Here is a 22,533-nt window from a genome sequence, read left to right on the forward strand (position 1 = left end):
TGGGCTATTTGAACTAAATATGGATTGTATGCTGCACTGAGTTTTGAGGAGTAATGGGTGGTTTTTAACCATTCAAAACTGAAACATGGAGGGAGATACCTGATGGTTCTTTTGCAATTTTTGCTTTTGCTTCATATGTAAAGCCCATGTTAAAAAAATTGATTTCTACTTAAAAGCAATTTTATCAATAGATGGAAAGAAAGATGACAAGAAAACTAAACATATTTAACTGGCTGGGAGTTCAAGCAACTCATCAGGTCCTTAGACAGTAGATAGACCTCAGATACAGTAAGATTTAGACAGCAAGATGAAACATTTGTTATTGTTTTTTAAAGGTTGACATATAAAATTCTTACGTGGGTACAAAATCATCAGCATCAACATTTATTTAGCCTGGAAAGTGGGCTTAATGTCCAACAGAGAAAGTTTGGCTTATAAGGCTGCTTTGTGGAGGATAGGCAAGGGCTGGGTCAGTGGGGATGAGGCAGGGTGTGGGGCCTCTCCAGCCAAACCTTTTGCTTGTGTCATGGCACAAAGCCAATGCAGGATAAGTAAAAGGGTATCAAATTCATGACAGTCTTCTGTTTTATTTCAAAACTGCTCTGATTACGAATACCATTAATCATTTATGAAAATAAAATACTAAAGTATACGTTCCCATTTCCCCTTCCTCTTGAGTTTGAATACTTCACAGAATATGTAAGGACTCTGATTCAAAAACTGAGGACGTTTGACATTAAGAAAGGGGAGGGAAAGAGGAGAGAATATCAAAACGAGAGTAAAACTCTCTCTAGAAAACTCCATTTGTGACATGGACTGACTGTTCTGACTAACAGCCAGAGAATTAGAATCAAAGCCATCCTCAATCCAGCCCTAAACGAACAGAGAGCCCACTGTCAAGAAAGCTTGCTTCAGAAGTAAACAAAATGATAAAGAGGGGAAAAGAGATACTAACGTTTTCTTCTGATGACAACTAACACAATTTTCCCCGTAGGTTTCCTATGTCTCTTGGAAAGGGAATAATTGGATCTACTCTTTCTGGACTATAATGATACAGGAAATAAAAGAGGGTTTGAAAAACATTACTGATGGTGTTCTTAAGAGTCCTTAAACATCTCCAATGCCTGCATCCAAGATGAACGTTTTTAAAAAATAGAAAGGTCATTGAGATTAAATTCATTTTTATATTTTTATAGGCAACCATTTTAATGTTCTTCCCAATTGTATTAGACAGACCTTTTTATAAAGGCATACAGCTCTGAAGTATATGCCATGTTGTTACTCTCACTTACTTGCTCCCAATTATAAAAACAATTTGTAGCACTCGTAAGCTATGAATTTCTGTCCACAATAGATAGCTCTCTTTCTTCACTAGTAAGACCACACCTAGAGTACTCCATCCAGTTTTGTTCACCACATTATAAAAAAGATGTTAAGACTCTAGGAAAAGTAGAGAAGAGCAACCAGAATGATTAGGGGACTGGAGACTAAAACATATGAAGAACGGTTACAGGAACTGGACTTGGCTAGTCTAGTGAAGAGAAGGACCAGGGGAGACATGGTAGCGATCTTCCAATATTTGAGGGGCTGCCACAGGGAGGAAGGGGTCAAGCTATTCTCTAAAGCACCTGTACGCCAGACAAGGAATAATGGATGGAAACAGAACAAGGAGAGATTTAACCTGGAAATAAGGAGAAACTTTCTGAAAGTGAGAACAATCAACCAATGGAACAGCTTTCCCTCGGAAGTTGTGGGACCACCATCACTTGAGACTTTCAAGAAGAGATTGGACTGCCATTTGTCAGAAATGGTCTAGGGTCTCCCGCTTGGGGGGATATGGACTAGATAACCTATAAGGTCCCCTCCAACTCTGATTATCTGTTATCTGTTACTTGAAACATGTGGGATAAGATGTATTACAGTTCTCCAGAACAGCTACTGCAAAAGCCTCCCAAAGCAATTGGCATTCCATCACTCCTATTAACCATCACCAATATTATTAACTCTTTCCTACTACAATCTTAAGCTAGTCCTGTACATAAAACTGGCTGGAAATAAAGCTTGCTTAAGAAATCCCTTTACAACTATCAACTCCTTCCTCTGCCTTAAACATTATTATCCCCTGGTACTTCGCTGATCCATTCTGATCTCTAATTAGTGGATTGCCATGCTTCTTTACATCTCCCACCCATGCTAGGAAAACAAGCCACATCCTTCTCCTTTCCATGAGTACGATTTTTCTGAATATGTGATTTCTATTGGTCAGCCTTTTATACAACTTTCTCTCATGTATGACATCTTCTCATCACGTGTATCAACTAGTATACTGAAATATCTAGATCAAACTAGACCAGACCAGAACTCCTGTCAATTTTACCTTTAAAGAAAACGTAAGACTGGTAAGACTGAAGAAAGTTCGGTGAAAACTGAAGTGACAAGACTTCACAGATAAGAAATGATTATGGGAAGGAGATCATTTGTTGCGTTTTAAGAGAAGTTGATGAGCTGCTAAAGATGTTTATACAGTATTTGTGATGAAGGGAAAAGTGATACCCTGTTTCTCCAACAATACGGCCTCCCCCAGTAGGAAGTCCCAGCATGTTTTATAGGCATGAAATGAAATTAAGCCCCTCCCCCCAAATTAAGGCCTATATTAAAACATGCGAAATGGGGGGAATGGTGGGGGGGGGGGCTTGCCATTAGGAAGTACTTTTGTGGCACACCCGGATATGGTGCTGTCTGCGTTGACCCCAATACAAAGTGTCCCACCAACACCAAGGTCAACATACAAGCCGTTGCTGCCCGCCTGAAGATGCAAGGGGGAGGGAATTAAGTCACCCCCGAAAAGACGGCCTAGCCATTTTTTCGGGGCTCAAAAAAAATAAGATCCGGCCTTATTATATGAGAAACACAGTGTGTGTGTGTGTGTGTGTGTGTGTGTGTTCTTTACTATATTTTTTTCTTTCTTTTCAATTTCTCTCATTTTTTCTTTTCTACACCTTCTATTTTTTCTTTTCTTTTTTAGTTTGTACTAGTTTGATTGTTAAAATTGTGACCTTTGATAAAGTTGCTATTGATTTTGCAAAATGGATTTTATGATTCTGGAGAAATGTCTGTTCTGGATGGAGTTATAGTTTTCTATGGATCAGGTTTGCAATTGGGTGACTTCTTGAATCCAGCACTGATGTGGGACATTCATCTAACCTTGGTACTAAAGAAAAGAGGGAAGGGGTCGGGTGGGGTGGGCGGGGCCAGCCAGGGATGGGATTTATGGGTTCGCTGAACTGCGAAGACTCTTAGCTAGAGGATCACCTGAACCCGTGCAAACCTGTAGCAGCCCACCCCTGACTAATATCTATTATATGGTTACTGAATGTCTACAATGCTCCTGACCCAGTCAAACTGTATGAGCCCAGCATGAGTAGCCTAAAGAGAAGTATCAATCCAAACCTAGAAGAAGAAACCTTAAAATCACTGGCTAAACATACATGTTTATACTGTTAATATATTAAGAAAAATTGGAGTTTATATACAATTTTCATTCAAACAGACTGGAAGATTAGATTTTATTGCCACCTACTGGACATTAGACTAACAAGTAATCCAAGTAACCAATTTGGATTGGTTATTTCCCTTCCTGATGTTTGTAAGTACTTATGTTGTTTTTATTCTTCCACATAATTTTTCCTTTATAACAAAAATTTAAGCTTTCATCACCAGTTTATTTCTTAGGGTGGGAAATGGATGAGTTTTGTTAGCATTTGGAACAAAATAATGTATTTAATTTACTTCAATTGAGTTGAAGTTCTCAGCTACTGATGGCTGAATTTTATCTTTATGCCTTCTTGCTTCTGGATACTTCCTTTTCTCCATAAATAAAAAGATGTATTTCATCCAATATAAATTATTAAAATTCACTTCTGCAGTAAATTACTTTTTATTTAGATATTATCCTACAAGCTGCACCCCACTTCATTGGCTCCATCACATTCCACTTTAACACGGATGGCAAGTGCCTTGCATAGAAGACCAAAGCAAAGTTGGCAAGACACAATAAATGGAGGCATGGAAATTGCCCAGTTGGGCCCAGATGCTATGTTTGAGCATGCAAGATGGCATTCATCGATCCAAAAAGTAGACCCTGCACCTGTGGGAATAACGCTAGGAAGAAGATGGATACTAGAAGACTGTTTTGTTTCATGGAATAACGAGAAAAAATGAGAAAGAGGTTAAAAAAATTAAAGGTAAAAAAAATCAAGAGAAAGTAAGTATATTAGAAAAGTAGTAATAAATACTTCTAAGAGAATCCAGTTTTTAAAAAGGAAATGTGTTTTAAGCTTTCAGAATGTATTAAGCTTGATTGGTACACTGAAGCCCAAGAAATGCCTAGCTATTCACTTTTGCCAGATTTAAAACCATTCCGAAACCATACATTTGTTTTTCTCCCTCTCTAATGCATAGCTCTGAATGGCCAAACAATGGAACGATTCACAATCTTTAAATATTTGAGCATACTTTTTCATAGTTCCATCAAATGCCAACAACCCAAATTCTGACCACGTGACCGTGGGGAAGCTGTGATGATCGTAAATGGAGGACCAGTGACAAGTCCCTTTTTTCGGCACCATGGTAACTTTTATTAGTCATAAAATGAATGGTCGTAAGTCAAAAATTATTTTTGTTCATGTACAGGGTCAGATTACTCCAGCCTCCTCATCTGTTGAACAGGTGATTTTTTTAAAAAAAACTCAACAGAATTTGAGGGGTTAAGGATACCCCTAACAGAAATCTATGGCCCAGAGCTGGGGATTTACCATTTCTTCTAGAACTTTTGATTAAGGTCAGTAGATTCTTTCCACAAAGTTGGAGGAAGTCCAGTAAATGATACAAAAGAAGGCTTTTTTGATGTGGTGCTAAATCAAATCTAGTCGGTTTTTATTTCTCTGTACAATTTCAGGAATTCTGTGTAGTCTTACCCTTTTTGTTCCTATCTCAGGTTAGGCATGAAGAAATAATAAATGCCCATAAACTACTCTTGTAATTTATAATATAATTTTGTACCCTGGTAGCACTTCTTCTGGGTTCTTGAGTAGAACTGCTCTATCTGTAGGAGATTAGCATCTTTTTGTAGTATTGCATTCTTTCGTAAACTGTTTTTTTCAGTTAACAGTTATTTTATCCGCAGCTGGGAAGTTGTGAAATTTATCTTATTTATATCTTAATATTTGCATTTTAATACTTATAATAAACAAAGGATGCATAGGTGAAAAAACTTTGTTACACATGATTTACCAAAAAGACCATTTAGGTATTGCGTGATCTTCCTAAATCTTACTCTGCTGTAATTGTAAGGTCAATGTGAAGGAGAAGAGCTACAAGTACTCCTTGCATCATGATGGCAATTGGGACTGGAACTGCCATTGTTAAGCAACATGGGTAATGCTTAGTCTTGCATGCTATTATTTAATGAACACTGCACTGGCTGTTAAGCAAGGACGTCACATAACCTCAATCTTTGACTTCTTGCTAGCTTCCTCACTGACTTTCCTTGTTGGAATGCTAGGAGAAAGTTGGACAATGTGATAGATGGATCTCTAAGGACCTTCTTAAGTCTCATTCAGCTCATTGAAATTTGAACAGCCACTGAACAAATGGGTGTAACCTGAGGACCACCTGTATCAAATTTGGGTGGTCTTTTAAAACTTTCCCATCTAGAATACCTTACAAATTTGTGGACCGCAATTTTGGGGATATCATAAGAGTTTCTTTCATTAGCATACAGCCTATTAGAAGCCTTTAATAGAATTTGTCTTCTTCTGTTATTGGGACAGAGATGTAATCAATTGTGGTTTATTCTGATTTTCTGTATCATTGGTGAGTTCTCAAATCCTATTCCTGGTGTATTAGTTACATTAAATTATTAGACAAATTCTATAACAACAACAAAGGGAAACTGTTTCGGGTAAGCTGTTTTCTCATTATACATTTGAATTTTCTACTGATGAATCTTTTCCTCAATTTTATCATGGAATGCTCAGCCACAGTATAGACTGATATGCAGGAAACTCCCCATTTTCTAAGCTTGGCCAATGATGGTCAACAACTCATCACAAAAACCAGTCTACCTGAGAACCATATTCCCCTTTCAAATAGATTATCTGACACAAGGCACTTCTTTGCACAGCCAAGTACTGCTCTCTCTCTGTCCCCACCCCTCTCTCTGCCATTTGTACACATGTCGCAATAGCAGAGGTTCCACAAGTTACGTAGTGAGGGCTCTGGACCATAATGGGAATCTTTAGGGAGACTCTGTTTCCCCACTAAAGTATTCTTAGCACTGATTTAGCAGGTTATTCTCTTGTCCTCTTTTTATGTATGGGATAATCCATACAATAGAGGCATGAGAACAGGGGCATTTCTCAACAGGCCTTTCTTGAGTGGGAGAAGAAAGAATGGGAATCCTTGTTTTTCCATTTATGCAGCTTTAGTTTGGTTTCCAATAGAAGAAGTATTTGCCTCAAGATTCACACACATTTCCTATTTAATTTCCTATTGATATTTATAGGATTTTGTTTATTTCTTTTTGACTTAATATTATGAAGTTGACATTTCATAGCCTATTTAGGATTGTGCACTGTGGAGCTACTTCTTTCAATACTCATATCTGGTTTCTTAATATAGAACTTTCTTTATTATAGATTTAGTTCTAGTACCCATCTTGGGGACCGGCTACTGATGGACTGCTGCTTTGTTTCTCTGCCTTCATCTTATCTCAGGTTATTTTCAAGGTTCTTTTGCAGTTTGCAAAAGGAGGCATTTTAAAAAAATAATACATGAGGCTACAAAATCTAGGCATTATCTGATTCATAGATCTGGTTAAGTATTGGGAACCGTATCTATGCAATTGCTTGTCTCAGTGACTGCTATATACAGATTTATATGTTTCCTTGCTATTATCCAATCTGAGCCAGCCAATTTTGAATTTATAAATCTCAGTCACTAACTTTTTGTTATATAATTAAGCAAAGGTGAAAATGTTTTCCCTCTGTTCTGAAAATATTGTGCTTGATTGCACGTTTATGTCCCTTCTGATATTCTTAGTTTACTTTAATTGTGTCTATTGAATAGCAAATGCATGTCATAAACCCATGTAGAGGAAATTTTATGCAACGTAGTAAACACCAATTCTAGATGCATGCATGACCAGCTAACTGAAGACTTATGGCTCCTATTTAAATAAATAATGTATAATTTATATTTATATGCATGGTTTCTTTTTTTGTTGTGCCAAAAGCAACACTACAGCAATATTTTCATAATTAATAGATGTTATTCTTTCTTCATATGAAAATATTCCAAGCAGAAGTATTCCAGCTATATTTATAAAGGGAATAAAATAAAACTTGTTTTTAAAAATGCTACATAAACCTTCTTAAAATCATTATTCTAGATAATTTTGAGTCTTACATATTGAGAAGGAAGGGTGGGAAAATGTCAACTCCCTCATTTTTTCATAATGAAATATAAAATCTGACAATGTGAAGGGCAAATCAAATGCAGAGTGTTTTTCTTTTTAAGAGTTTATTTTATATTTGTAAAAGAAAAGAAGAGGTATAGTGCCACCGTCTGGCCAAATCAAGCTAATATGAATAGAGGATCAATAGAATTAAAGAGCACACATTTTACAAATGACCATGACTTCAGCCACATCCTTATTCTATCAGTCGATCTCAAAGTTATTTGGATAAAAACAAGAAGCTAAGTTGTTGATATCTCACTGCAGCCTATTAAGAATGACAGAGTGCCAAAAAATATACTAGTTAAAATATTCATTTAGATTTAGAACAAAGGGGAGTCAGATTCGTGTCTGTTCTTAGCTACAGAAGCTCACTCAGTATCCTTGGACACTCACTATCATCCCAAACTGAGAGTTATCAATATGGGGAAGACTAGAGAAGACCTACATTATCTTGAATTCCTGGGGAACGTAGAACATCTAACAAATATTTTTTTTCTAATCTAACTAACATACAGTAAACAATTACAATCTGATAACAATAACTGTATACCTTTCATAAAATGGTCTATATGCCAAATGAGTAGATTTCCTAAATTAAATTAATAAATAGAGAGATCAAGTAGAGCAACAACTTTTATTCTGAATCCGTGATGGCGAACCCATGGCATGCATGCCAGAGGTGGCACGGAGAGCCTTCTCTCTGGGCACGCGAGCTGTCATCCCAGCTCAGCTCCGCCGCACATGTGCCTCTCACCAGCCAGCTTGTCTTTGGGTCTCTGCCATACATGCATGGGGGCGCACATGCACGTTGCATTTTGGGGATGCAGGCGCGCTTTGGGCACTTGGTAGCAAAAAGGTTAGTCATCACTGTTCTGAGTCATAAAAACTATTAGTGATATACTATCGAGAGTTACCTGGGTTTTTGTAGATGCTGACTACATCCTTGAAATAATGAGGTAAAAATCTTTCTAATAAAAGCAGCACATCCTCTAACTCTTCCAGAATACCCACAAGGAGGAAATTTTCATTCACATTCATTTTTGCTCTTTCGAGGGCCCATTCACCAGGTTCCCTAAAAAAAAAAGTTAACAATATTCTTCATACTGAACACGACACAACCTGCTAGGATGCAAATCACCACATATGAAACAACAGTAATTTTTAATTGTAACTATAAAAGCTTCAGAATCATATTTAGAATGTTTTAAAGAACCTCATAATTAAGATTTTGAGATGCTGATATATACTATAGGCAACTTTCCATAACATATGTACTCCAAAAGATTTGTATTACAGTTTAGCTCTGATCATTGGACTATTATTCTCATTAGCCACACTGGTGACAGTTGTAGTCTAAAACATTGGGACTGTATTTTGGAGAAGGGTACCTACAGGGCCAGTATGACCATAAATCTAGGACTTCCTGTATACATTTTAAATCTAACTACACTCAGTCATTCAAAGTAACAAAGCCAAGTCAGCTATTTTGCTAAGTAAAATAAGTAATGAGTTCTCTGATATTTTGTTTCATCTAAGAACAATGCAATGAAAAGTTGAAGACAGTCAATCTTACAAGGCTTTTGAGTAAGGAAAGATGTCAAACTTATTTCTATAAGTTATTTGTGCTTTTTCTAAAAAAAAAAAGAGTACAGTACAGGTAGTCCTCAACTTACAATAGTTTGTTTAGTGACTGTTCAAAGTTACAATGGCACTTAAAAAAACAACTAATGACCAGTTTTCATACTTACAACCATTACAGCACACCCATGGTCACATGATCACAATTCAGACACTTGGCAACTGACTCATATTTATGATGGTTGTAGTGTCTGGGGAAACCGGAATCACTTAACAACAATTTTATTAATTTAATAACTACAGTGATTCATTTAACTATGGCAAGAAAGGTCTTAAAACAGGGCAAACTCATTTAGCAAATGTTTCAATTAGCAACAGAAATTTTGGGCTCAATTGTGATCATAAATCTAGGACTTCCTGTATACATTTTAAATCTAACTTGTTGTAGATTCCCTGATTATAAGAAGACAAAAGCTAGAAGAAAAGGTAAGACTATAAGAAGACACAAGCTAGAAGAAAAGTTAAGTTTGTAAATTACCTGCATTTTGGATGCTGTCCACAGAAATATGGAATAATATAAAATAACCTGGGATTGGAACATTCAGGATAGTTCTCTAGAATACATACGTTAATATCCTAAAAGGGTGGGAAAAAAGAGAATGAAATGGAAGAAACAAAATAAATGTTAAAGTAAGTGGTTTGAATACAGCAAGCCAAACAAATACTGCATACATATACACTAAAAGCATTTTGCATTTTTTGTTAAAAGAGGTTGGAGCTCTCATACAGCTAAACTGTCTTGATTGAGAGAAGCTTCTGCATTGCACAGTTGCATTTCAAGTTTTTTAAAAAGCATTTTAAGCAATAATAATAACTGCTTGCAAAAATGTATAAAATTATATATGTATATATGTGTGTTCATGTATGTACGTATATATGTGCGTATGTGTGTGTGTGTGTGTGTGTGTGTATGTATGTATGTATGTATGTATATATGTATACATATATATATATATTCATTCTTAAGTTTTCACGGGTACTTATATGTATGGTATTGAGCTTTGTTTGGGTATTTCCCCACATCATTATAGTTGTGCTTTTAAAGTTGTAGCAACATTTCGGCAGAATCTCATCTGCTATCATCAGGCTTCTGTATATTGTTCGTCTGTGAGTCAGACTTTCACAGCTGTTTCAGTTTTAAATTTGGGGCTAGCCTACTGCTGTGCCAGAATGGTTTTTCTTCATCCTGATTGGTTGGGAGTCTTGGTCTGTGTTTATTGATCTTGGAGTTTGCTGTGTTCTGCTTGATTGGTGAACAGACCTATGGAACAGCTGTCCTGCCCTACATAAGAGGTACTACAGACAAAATCAGTAAGATACTACACAGGCATCACATCAAGACTGCCTTCAAAACAGACAGAAAAATAGCAGCCATCCTAAGAAACCCCAAAGATAAAATTGACCTGGAAAACCAAGGCATATATGAAGTCCCCTGTGCATCATGCCCTGCCACATACATTGGACAGACCAATAGAAGAATAAGTACCCGCCTGGATGAACACAAAAATGCAGTATAAAAGCTGGAACACACTTCCTCACTAGTCCAACACATGAAAGCCACAGGTCATAGCATTGACTTCAATGGCACCAAAACCCTAGCCACTATAGAAAACCCCAGCCACAGAATGATCAGAGAAGCCATAGAGATTGAAAAAAGACCTGAAAGCATGAATAGAAGAGATGATTCCACCAGACTGTCAATTATTTGGAAGCCTGCACTCACAAACAAAAAAATCTCCACACCACAAGCCAGGCAAACACCTGGGCACAAACAGATCCCCCCAGATACCTCCAGCTCAAACACACCCCAACCAGGCACCCAGATGAAACTTAGCTTCCTAATAAATTATAGCCATCCATTTACTCGGAACCAAGCCGCACTAAAAGCCTCCAATACAGGAACACAATGTTGCCAGCCAGTCAAGACAAAAAAAGCCACAAAACAGACAGAAGATATTAGAAATACCAATCAAGCAGAACACAGCAAACTCCAAGACCAATAAACACAGACCAAGACTCCCAACCAATCAGGATGAAGAAAAACCATTCTGGCACAGCAGTAGGCTAGCCCCAAATTTAAAACTGAAACAGCTGTGAAAGTCTGACTCACAGACAAACACAATACAGAAGCCTGATGATAGCAGATGAGATTCTGCCGAAATGTTGCTACAACTTTAAAAGCACAACTATAATGATGTGGGGAAATACCCAAACAAAGCTCAATACCATACATACATGCATAAAAACAACTAAAGACTCCTCAATTCAACCCATGAGCTACAAATATTCTCCCTTAACAATAATATAAAGCATTTGGCGCAGTGTTTTCATGCATGATAAATCTTCAAGGGTACACTGCATGCTGAATAAATTTTGAGATATATTCCAATTATGAGATAGAGAAGTGAAAACTCTTCCACAGTAATGTCTGGAATATTATTCAATCAATGCATTTGAAATACTTTATATTCTAATGTTTCATTACACAGTTCTGAAACCATAAAGGTCAGGAATATCACTAAGCTAATGGTCCTTTGAATGTGCACTTAAAGCATACTATTTCACAGGGTTTTTATTTTGTTTTGGTTAAAGAATTAAAAGAGTATCATTCTATTGAATTTACAGCAATATATTTTATCTTGGCTGTTTCCGGAAACGTTATTTCAAAAGAATTCCTTGACTGCTGATGGGCAAATGACATCTTATCATTTTATCAATTCAAATGATAAATCTTCAACTGGCCTTTCTTAGCTAACAGTTTTTCCTTCTTTTTAAGCTGTTTCAATTTTAAAATATCTGATGATGAATTTTTCTGATTTTTCTACAGCTATAGTTGTCCATTTCACCAAATCTGTATATGATATTTCATATTTAATGGTTTCTATACTGCTTCTCATGCATATCCTCTCAAACTTAATCTTTTCAAAAATTAATTTTGCCACAAAGTAAAACAACTTAGGTTATTTGAGAACTCTCATGAACATTGTTTGATAAGAACAATTAACAAATATTCTCAAAAATCTAAGACTTTTTAATAATGTTGCAACCATTCATTAAATAATCCCATTTTCTTCGTAAATAATTACTAATAGAGTTGATAAAGGTATCAACTGATAGAAGTAACAGAAAGCCAAATGGAGAATATCAGGGAGATAAATTGATGTTCAAAACTAATCAGCGGTAAACTTTCTTTTTACATATATTTTTTATTAAGAGTTTTTAATAGAAAATTAAAACTAACAAGAACTAGTATAAAGAAAATAAAGGAAAAAAAGAAAAAAGAAATAATGAAAATAAAAAAAGTACCTTCTGATTTTCGTAGCAGCAAATATTAGGTACAACAAAATTAACCTTTACTGTAAGATTCCCCTAAAAGCTGTCTTTTTTCTATTAACTATTTTTGCTGAACAGCAAAAACATAAAAAATACGATCATTTTTTTTCTATTCATGTAAAAAGGTCTAAAAGGGGATTCAAGTCAGCAATAAACATAAATCTTTTCTCGAATCAAAGAAGACAGTTTGGGCATCTCTACAAGTTCCATCATCTTCACCTGTCATTATTCTATTGTGGGTAGAGTCTATCCACTTTTAAGCATTTAATAATCTCAATGCAGAGTTGATAGCCTTTTTTCCAAACATAGAGCTTTTTCCTGTATTGCTTGCTGAAAAAAAAAGTTCATGCCTAATTACTTTAAAAAACCTTTTAAACAAAAAGAGAGCAATAATTTTTAAACCTCTTCCATTCATGCAGAAAAAAAGTCTATTTACAAAATGGGGCAAGCTATCCAAATTTTAATAGCCTTTTATAAAAAGAATAAAGTAACCTGAATTTATACAAGAGGTAAAGATCTAACACGCCCCAAACCACCTTATCATCCCTTTCCCTCTGTAACAGTTTCTACTTTGAGAAAACCTTTCTCATTATTCTTTGACACTCTGCTACTTCCCTTTTATCTTCCTTTTTCAAATATTTGATACTGAAAAAAAAACCTTGTGTACAAAGTAAAAAAAAAAAACTATGGGCATTAAAAATGTTAAGAATATATATATCCTTGAATGTAATCTATCTATGGCAAATGATGGAACAAAAATGTTTAAAATAGAATGCTATATGAACCTAGATGAACTGAACTACTACTAGAATGAAGCCATAACAATTAATTGGGTATAACAGTAATATTGCTATATTCTTTAAATGACAATCAACAATTTTTAAAATATTAATTTCTTTGACGTTACATTTTAATCTCAAAATGCTCGTCAATCGCAGTATCTTGAAGCACTCCAGCATAACAGAATAATGGAGTTGGAAGGGACCTTGGACGTCTTCCAATCCAACTCCTTTTTTTTCCACTCTCTTTTACAGGCCGTCCTTGACTTATAGCCATTCCCCTTAGAGACCATTTGTACTTACAACAGCACAGAAAAAAAGGTGATTTATGACTGGTCTGTACATTTATAACCATGGCAGAATTCCCACAGATGGCAGCATTCCCACAGTCACATGATCAAAATTTGGGTGCTTGGCCACTGGCCTGCATTTACAATAGTTGCAGTGTTCTGGGGTCATGGAATCCACCATTTGCGATCTTTCCAGCTGGCTTCTCCCAAGAAAAGACAAGAGAAGTCAGATTCGCTTAACAATTGCAATGATTCTTTTAACACCAAGGGAAACAAAATCAGGCTCAACACACTTAACTGCCTTGCTTAACAATCGAAATTCTGACTGCAACTGTGGTCATAAGGTTACAACTTACAACCTGTAATGTTGTAACACTATTGTCAAAAGGTCAGCAATGAGGAGATTCTTTTAAGATTTGGGGAAATAGTGCTGGGATAAATTAAAAAAGACTGTAACAGCCCTTATGCACAAGCCATAATAGCAAAAAACAAAACAAAACACCCTCCTACTATTATTGGTGAGGAGCTCAGGTTAAAAATATTTGTTATCAATGTCAGATTTACATTGTTCTTACTTCAGGAGCACAAGGCAACTTGCCTCCCTTCCTTTTAACCTTACAAAAAGAACCCTGTGAGGTAGGATGGGGTAAGAGACAGTGAACTGCCCCTACCTGTTGAGTTTCCATGGCCAAAGGAGGATTTGAACAGGGATTTCACCAATGTTTGTCCAACACCTTAAGCACTATACTACACAAGCTTCCATATAGTACATGCCAATCAATATAAGATGCATTAGAATACATTCTAATTGGTCCATTCTGTCAATCAGGATATTGACTATTTTTACAAACTAACATGTATCTCCCCCCCCAAATACTTTTAATTTAGTATGCAGCCAGCCACATTAACATTTTGAATTGGAAAATGTTTTGAGAAAAATACTGTGTAAGAAGATCCTACAGACCGTCCAAAAAGATATTGTTCTATTTCAAATGTTCACCCCTCCTTACTTCCCTCTTTTTTTTCTTGTCTTCTTCTCTGTTCCCGCATTTCTTTCCTCCCTTTTATTTTGGGCCTCTGTCAAGGCCTTGTATCTTTTTTCCCCCCTTTTCTCTGTGTATATGTTGTAGATGTGTTGTTGTTTTTTTAATTGTAAAATTAATAAAATCTGTTTTTTTTTTTTAAAAGTATATCCTGTGACTAAGTCACCCATTCTGCCTTTCTCTTTTGTCACCAGCAATTTCATATTCTAGAGCATTCTGAAGCTTTTTAACGATGATGTGTAGCGATATCAAATATTTAAACTTCTTATAATAGCGTAGTTCAGAAGTGTGTTTTTGAGAATAGTGTTTAATTGTGGCTTTGAATTATACTTATTACAACTACCTTAATCTATAGGTTCAAAAACAATTCATGGCACATTTCTCTTTAAGCAACTTAACAAAAGCTAAATCTGTCATTATTTGAGAAAAATATGTATTTAACATTTTCCTGTTTTCATCATTTTGTTTCATCATCACAACTATATTTTGCAGTTTTTCTCAAGAAAAAGCAAATAAAAGTTGGAAACTCAACCAAAATTTCCTCAGTCTAATTGTCTAAAAGTTCTGTTCACTATTGTGAAAGAAGCTATAAACTTTCCGGTTCATTACACGGATGAAATGAGCCAACAAAGCGAATACTAAAGCAAGATTACTATATGCCCAGAGATGGAAAGATTCAACATTATCTACACTGAAGGAATGGTTGGTGAAGCTGATAGATTTTGCTGAAATAGATAAACTGATTAGATTAGAGTCAGTTTTTTATTAGAGAAAAGACATCTACATTTATTGGTGACTTGAAACCTCTTATGGACTTTTTATGTAAAAATGAAAAAAAAAAGAGAAATTGTGATTAGACAGGAGAGATTATAGAAAGAAAAGTAATATGTTGAAACTTTAGATGGAGACAGGTTACAATAAATTTGTACTTATAACTGCAGTGACGAATATTGGGGAAGCCTCTTTTTTATATTTTTCATCTTTCTTTTCTTTTTTCCTTCAACTGTTTTTTTTTTCATTTCTGCATTTTTTTTGCTTCTTCGATTGATTTCTTTTTGAGTTTTTTCTTCCTTTATATTTGTTTGCATTAATTTTTATCTTTGTGTTAAAAGCTTCAATCAAAATTATATCAAAACATGTATGAAGGGGCTGGCAATTTGTTATGTTAAAAATATGGAGTGAAGGAAAGGGGCAAAATTTTCATCTATTAACTGTAGATGCTACTCTCAAGCACCAATTTTATCTCCCAAGTTTTAATCATATAGAATCAAGTGAATAAGGTATTAGTGATTGAGACAACTAGTAACAAGCAATGTCAGCTACATCAGTAATAATTTTCCTTTAAACTAAGACCAGAAGTAAGTCCAAATAATGAGAATGAGCTGCCTATCAGTTTAATGAACTGATTATTTCAATTATTTACTCCAAAGGACAAATTATAGGATTATGCAAGACTTTTGAAAGAGATGCTTTGCAATGCACAAGACTCAAGGCATATCAAGTTACTAAAACAACTGCAACTTTCACTAGTAAGTTTTACTATTAAGAAAGCAGAGCCAGTTCCAGGCTTCCGGTTTGCCAGGCTTCGGCGGTGGCAGTGATCCGCGATGCAGTGCGGTTCCTGCTGCGCTCGCTGCCTTGGTGCCTCTGATCCAGATGGATTTGGAGGATATAGCTGCCCCGTAGAGGCAGCTGAAGATAGGGGGGATCCGGGCAGGGGTTTGGGGGTGTCGCAGACCCCCTCTCCAGCCAGCAAAACCCCCTTTTCCCAAGGCGGTGGAGCGGCGGTCAGCAATGGCCGCCACAAAGAAGTCTGCAGCTGGACAAGATCGTGCAGGAGGAAGAAAGTGAAAGGGTTTTTTTGGCTGAACCGGGACAATGAGGAACCTTTAAAAACCTGGAAATTTGATTTTTTTGATTGCTACATTGTTTCCCAGAAAAGATTGTAAGCGGCGGAAGAAAGTTTTGAAAGGGAAAGATATTTTTTCTCGCTCTCCTTCCCTACGGAAATAGCTGATGGAAATCTAAAAAACCTGCTTGGGCATAGAAGGTAAATAAACCTAAAAATTAAAGCCAAGGGGATAAAAGATTTTGGAACATTGGAATCTAAAATTAAATTTTACTGCTATAAGTGGGAAGGAAGAGGTAAAAAACTTATTCTAAGATTCCATTGAAAAAGACTGCTTGGAGTTTATAAGACTTAGAAATATGTGGCAATAAGGCTTCCAAAAAATCATTTTGAAATTGTAACTGAACTTTACCCCAGGAAGAGAAATTAAACAAAAAAGAAGAAGAAAGTGTTAATGAGACAGTTTGTTCTGATTTGGACTGCTTTGTGACTTTGGGACCTTTGGGCAACTATTTTTTGAAAGATTAAAAACATTTGGGTTGCTTTAAAAAAAAATAAAAATAGAAAATGGCACTATCTGTGGAAGAACTACAAAGGGAATATCAAAAGTTACAAGAAGAGAAGCAAGAAGGCAAGGGCTCTTCTGGATCTATTTTTCACTTTTTGGAAATGGCGATTTTTACTTACCAAGAAATACAACAACAAAAGGACTGGGATGAAGAAGAAGAAGCCATCTTTAATGGACAAAAAGTCATAGTTGAGGAAAAGAAAACAGGGGGGGTGAAAATGGAGAATTCAGAACTTTTAAGAAAGCAACCAAGAAAGGGAAAAATAAGATGAAAAATCGATACGTCAGAAAGCAACAGAAAATAGAAACACAACAGAGAGAGAAGATTAAGAGAGTGGAATTTGAGAGATGGGGGGGGGGGCAAAAAGATTGGAATTGATAAGAAAGGAAGGGGAAAAGGAAAGAGAAGTCATAAAGGTTTAAAACAAGATGATAAAAACAGATTTTTTTCAGAGATAAAGGGTAAAAGTTATTAAAAAATATATATGATTTTGCAAAAGTACATAAGATTGTATTGTAAATATTAGTATTTGAAATTGAGTTAGAAAATTGAACTATTATATGAATTAATAATGCATTAAAGGGAATGTATAAAATGTTTAAGAGTTAACAATAGAGTTTAATATTTTATGGAATATTGTTTTTATTATATTATAAACTCAATTCCTTTTCTATTTTTGTTTTATTATTCTAAAATGTATTACTTAGAATGTACTAAGCAAAATCAGTGTGTAAAGTATGTATTATTTCAAGTGTTAAATTTAGGGGAAAGATAGAAAGTTGTCATGCTTCAACCAGTGATTACAGGAGAAATATTGTATTAGAAAGAAAAGATAAATAGATGATTGAAAGAGAATGGGCAAAGGATACAAGTATAATTATTTAAATTGAGACAAAATAAACATAATAGAATTAAAAGAGTGAATAGAGGAGAGAAAATATATAGAAAATACAGAATGCTAAATAAGATAGGAAATAGTATATTAAGTGAGCATGAATTTGATTTATGTCTGTACAAAAAGAGGTAACCCGGGGTAAGCTGCTTTCCAAAAAGAAGTTTTATGTATTTATGCTTTGTGTTTTGTTTGTCTATGTTTGAATTAATAAATGTTAGAAGAATGTTGGAAGAGAATAACGAAATTGTAAATAAGACAGATGGATATAAAGAATATATACAATCTAAGGCAAAAGAAATATAATTGAATAGTAGAAGGAAAGGGAGAAATAAAGTTGGGATAAGATATGAAGTTGAATAGATAAGATAAATATATAATATTAAATTGTGTTTGTATGGAAATGTGATAATTTGGAATTATTCTGTCTTTAAATAAGATGTTTTATTGGTTTTTTTTCAGAAAAGATGCTTTATGTTATTACATTCTACGTTTAGTTTGTTTATGTATTGTTTTTTTAAAAAATTAATACAATTTGTTTAAAAAAAAAAGAAAGAAAGCAGAGCCAGTTCCAAACAGCTGCAAAAACCTGGAAAGACACAACAGTTTGAAAAGTGCTTAATATACTGTATGCAGTTTCAAATTAAAAAGAAGCTATTTCAAATAATTTGCACACACATTTCAATTTATACACTAAAATATATATAAGTGAATAAAAATAATTCTGTATTCACGACTCTGAAGTGTACATTATCAAGGATTCAGAAGATTACAAACTCTTTTGGATATCAGCATTCGTGTTATGTTTAGACATATTTCCTAAAATGTATATATGTTTCTTTTCTGAAATGGCTATTTAGATTTTGAATACGACACATGTTTGAAACATTCTTGACTCTACTCTTTCTACAATCGCACACACTCTAAACCAGGGGTCGCCAACCTTTTGGACCTCAGGGACCACCAAACTCATAAGTTTAAATCCCAGGAACCACTAACCGGTTCTGTGGGCGTGGCCTAATTTGTGGGTGTGGCTTGGTGGTCGTGTGACTGGCTGGGCATGCCTGGTATGTACATATTATAAATATTTATATAAATATTGAATTTTTTATAAAAAAGAGCAACTTTTATCCAAAATCAGGCAAACAGGCAGGCAGACTGAGTTGCTCACAGAATCACTGATTCATTCAGAGATCTATCTATCTGCCATGGGCTAGTTCAGTTTGTCACATAAAATTTGCTAGCAAGCAAATTAAAATTAACTCACAACACACCATGTATGTAAATATTGAATTTTTTTTTTTAAAAAAGAGCAATTTTTACCCAAAATCAGGCAAAGCAGCACGCAGATTGAGTTGCTTACAGAATCATTCAGTGATCTATCTATCTGCCATTGGCTAGTTCAGTCTGTCACATAAAATTTGCTTGCTGTGAGTCTGAACTGAATAATAGAACCTTCAGTCTTAAGGGAGGTTCGGCTGTGCTTAAAAGCAGAGCCGACGATCTAAAGACTAGCTAGAAAGCAAGAAATCCAACTATTTCCTGCTTCCTAGCTAAACTAAATCTCCCAGCACAGCAGAACAGCTGATGGTTGGAAAAACAGCAATTTAGCAGGTAAGTTTGCCGGGCAAGGAATGAGTGGCTCCCACAGGTCATGTGGGCAGCGCAGTCTTCTGTTTCTGCGCAGCCTGGATTAATTGCTTTGTGGGGGGTGCTCTGGGGCTGAGATTTCTCTGTGGCCCACCAAAATTTTCTCACCAGTTGGCGACCACTGCTCTAAATCATCCTGCACCTTTTAAATTTCCTGTCCAGCATTTCTATATTATATCCCAGTGGTGGGATTCAAAAACTTTTACTACCAGTTCTGTGGGCATGGCTTGGTGGGCGTGGCCATGTGACTGGGTGGGCATGCCTTTTTTTTTGCAGCCCCCACCCATTTTTGTGAGCTTCCTAGGCCCAGAGGAGCCTCTGGGGGGTGTTTTTGCTCCCCTAAGGCTCCTCTGGGGCTCTGGAAGAAAAGGAAAGGACATGGGAGGGGCACGCAGCACCCCTCCAGGCTCCATTTTGGGAGATTCCTAGCCTCAGAAGAGCCTCTGGGGGGCGCTTTTGCTTCCCTAAGGCTCCTCTGAGGCTCTGGAAGGCAAAAAATGGAGGGGGGCCTGAGGTCCTCCCTCCATTTTTTGCCTTCCTGGGCCTCAGCAAGGGGAATCCCGGCACAGCTGATCTATGCACAGCTGATTGTTGGGAGGGGAAAAAAAGAAATATCTTAGACGAATGTCAGGCAGGCAGGGTGAGCGAGCATCAGACAGAGGGTGACTGGATCAGGGGTGTGGCCAGCCAGAACTTACTACTGGTTCAGCGACCCATGCCAAACTCTTGCTTCCGGTTCGCCCGATCAGGTGCAAACCGGCTGAATACCACCACTGCAGTGCTGGCTTGTAATGGTATATGGGAATGACCTTGGGAGACAGAAGAAAAAGTAGGCAATGTTCAGTGAAGAGACAGCTGAGACCTCAGAAGAAATGAGGAAATGGCAAATATCTCAGAAGGAACCCTCCCTAGTTTCTTGGTTTATAAGGGTGAGGGAGGGAGATGAGGTTTCAGACTTGAAAGATTATGTTAAAGTAATAATTAAAGACAGAATTAGCACTCCTGGGTGTGCTTCTTGTCTGGACTGTCTCGCAAGGTTCACACTTACATTCCCATGTCTTCCCTTGTTTTTAATTTACTCCCCTTAATCTAGTAGTGATATTCACAACAGAGGGAAGGAGAGGGAAGACTGAAGGCAGAGCAAAGTAATGTTGTCCTGTTTGTCCTGATGAAGACTGCAATGACTGCTGCCATATTCCTTCTGCCACTACAAAGACACTGCCATCACAACTGCTAGTTCCCTCAACATTATCAATGTCTTCTTGCCAATTTACTTCACAAACAATCTGAAGAAGTGACACATTTGCACTGCAGTTGCTGAAAAGCATCACGTTAAATGTCAGTGCTCAGCAAGTTTATGCTAAAACCACCCTGGTGACAAATGTTTACTATAAATGAAGTACAAATGGTCCAGAGACTCAATAATCATCATAGCAACCCCACAAGTATTTCCTTGCCCTTCTCACCCTGTGTCACTCAAATTAAGAACAAAAAATGAGCTTGCTTCTACTACCACACAATATAGACCTTAAATAAAGTTTTTACCTATGGCTCAGATTTAGTTTTCATCTTCTCCCAGTATCTCCTCTGTCACGTTATCCTCCAGAGATCCTCTATAAATTAGAGGGTCCATTAGAGTCCACATGCAAAGTATGTTACACGTGTTTGAGCCAGTCCAAGGCCACTACTGCCCTCTCCTTCCAAGCAATGATCACAGAATAGAGTCTCAGAGACAATCACAAGTTCCCTCTAAAATCCACCTGGATCCATCAGGCACCAGAGGAGGACTGAACAAGCAGGGCCTTCCTCCCTGCAGCAAGGAGCAATCATGGTAGACTCCAAACAACACAGAGCTGGGTCAGGTTATTAGCTGTAACAATGGCCCTGAACTCCTGAGCTGACTATGACTCTGTGCCTAAGGAAGGCAGATTAAAGTCCTTCAACTGTTTAAAGCGGGGGACTTCCACCATTAACCCAACTATAGCATTGAGCAGCACAGGAAGGGAGGCTGCCACATAGCAGCAGAGGTTGGTACAGTAGACGCAATCCCCAACTGATGCCTCACACCCAATCTCACAAGCAAAGTCTCCTGCCAACTATCTGCTAGCCAGTACCTTTGACAATCTTGAGCTTCCTCTCCTCCCCTCTATCACAGGATCACAGCGTACGGAAATCCTGGATGGGTGCATTTCAGAGAAGAGAACTCACACACATTCTGAATAAGGAGCTATAGGGTTGACCTTGGATAAACTATGCAGAGACCATTAAGACAATAGCTGCTAGAGAATGCTTTGAGCCCATAGCAAAGAGAATGAATTAGAAAATGACTCACAAGAGGCACCCTGGGATATCTAAGGGAGAGAAAGGAAAATGCAGCCAGACTTGAAGATTCAGTAATTACTGGTAGTCCTTGACTTACATTTACAACAGTTTATTTAGTCACCATTCAAAGTTACAATGGCACTGAAAAAAAAAGTGACTTATGGCCGTTTTTCACACTTACAACTATTGGCAACATCCCCTTAATCACGTGATCAAAATTTAGATGCTTGGCAACTGACTCATAGTTATGACCGTTGCTGTGTCCCGGGGTCATGTGATCATCTTTTGCGACCTTCTGACAAGCAAAGTCAATGGGAAAGCCAGGTTCACTTAATAACCATGTTACTAACTTAACAACTGCAGTGATTCACTTAACAACTATGACAAGAAAAGTTGTAAAGGCCAAGAAATGGAACATGACACCAGTGCAAGACATTGGAACTGCATTATCTAAGAATGGTCCACCTCCCAAGTCCCACCATATTTCCCTTTATACATTGTCATCCATGATATTCCTGGCTGCCTGACTCTCCTCCTAAACTCTCCTCACCCCAGCCATCTCTCCCCTGGTCCAAGGTCCCATCTACATAATTGCCCTAAGGTGCTTTTTCAAGAGGCAACTGGACTTTATTTTTCTTTGAAGACTTTT

General features: G+C 36.7%; 1 protein-coding gene across 1 annotated transcript in view; it reads right to left on the reverse strand.

Moving 5' to 3' along the window:
• The window catches only part of UST (uronyl 2-sulfotransferase), a 110,909-nt gene that overhangs the window by 6,380 nt on the left and 81,996 nt on the right, over positions 1–22,533 (reverse strand). The window contains exons 6-7 of the mRNA XM_026705406.2: positions 9,636–9,733; positions 8,434–8,591 (exon numbers count right to left, since the gene is read on the reverse strand). Of these exons, the coding sequence (XP_026561191.1) occupies positions 8,434–8,591; positions 9,636–9,733 (256 nt within the window). The remainder of the gene's footprint in view (positions 1–8,433; positions 8,592–9,635; positions 9,734–22,533) is intronic.

Source organism: Pseudonaja textilis, chromosome 1 (genome assembly GCF_049901715.1).
Source record: "Pseudonaja textilis isolate UNSWEBS1 chromosome 1, rPseTex1.2, whole genome shotgun sequence".
NCBI classification, from domain to species: domain Eukaryota; kingdom Metazoa; phylum Chordata; class Lepidosauria; order Squamata; family Elapidae; genus Pseudonaja; species Pseudonaja textilis.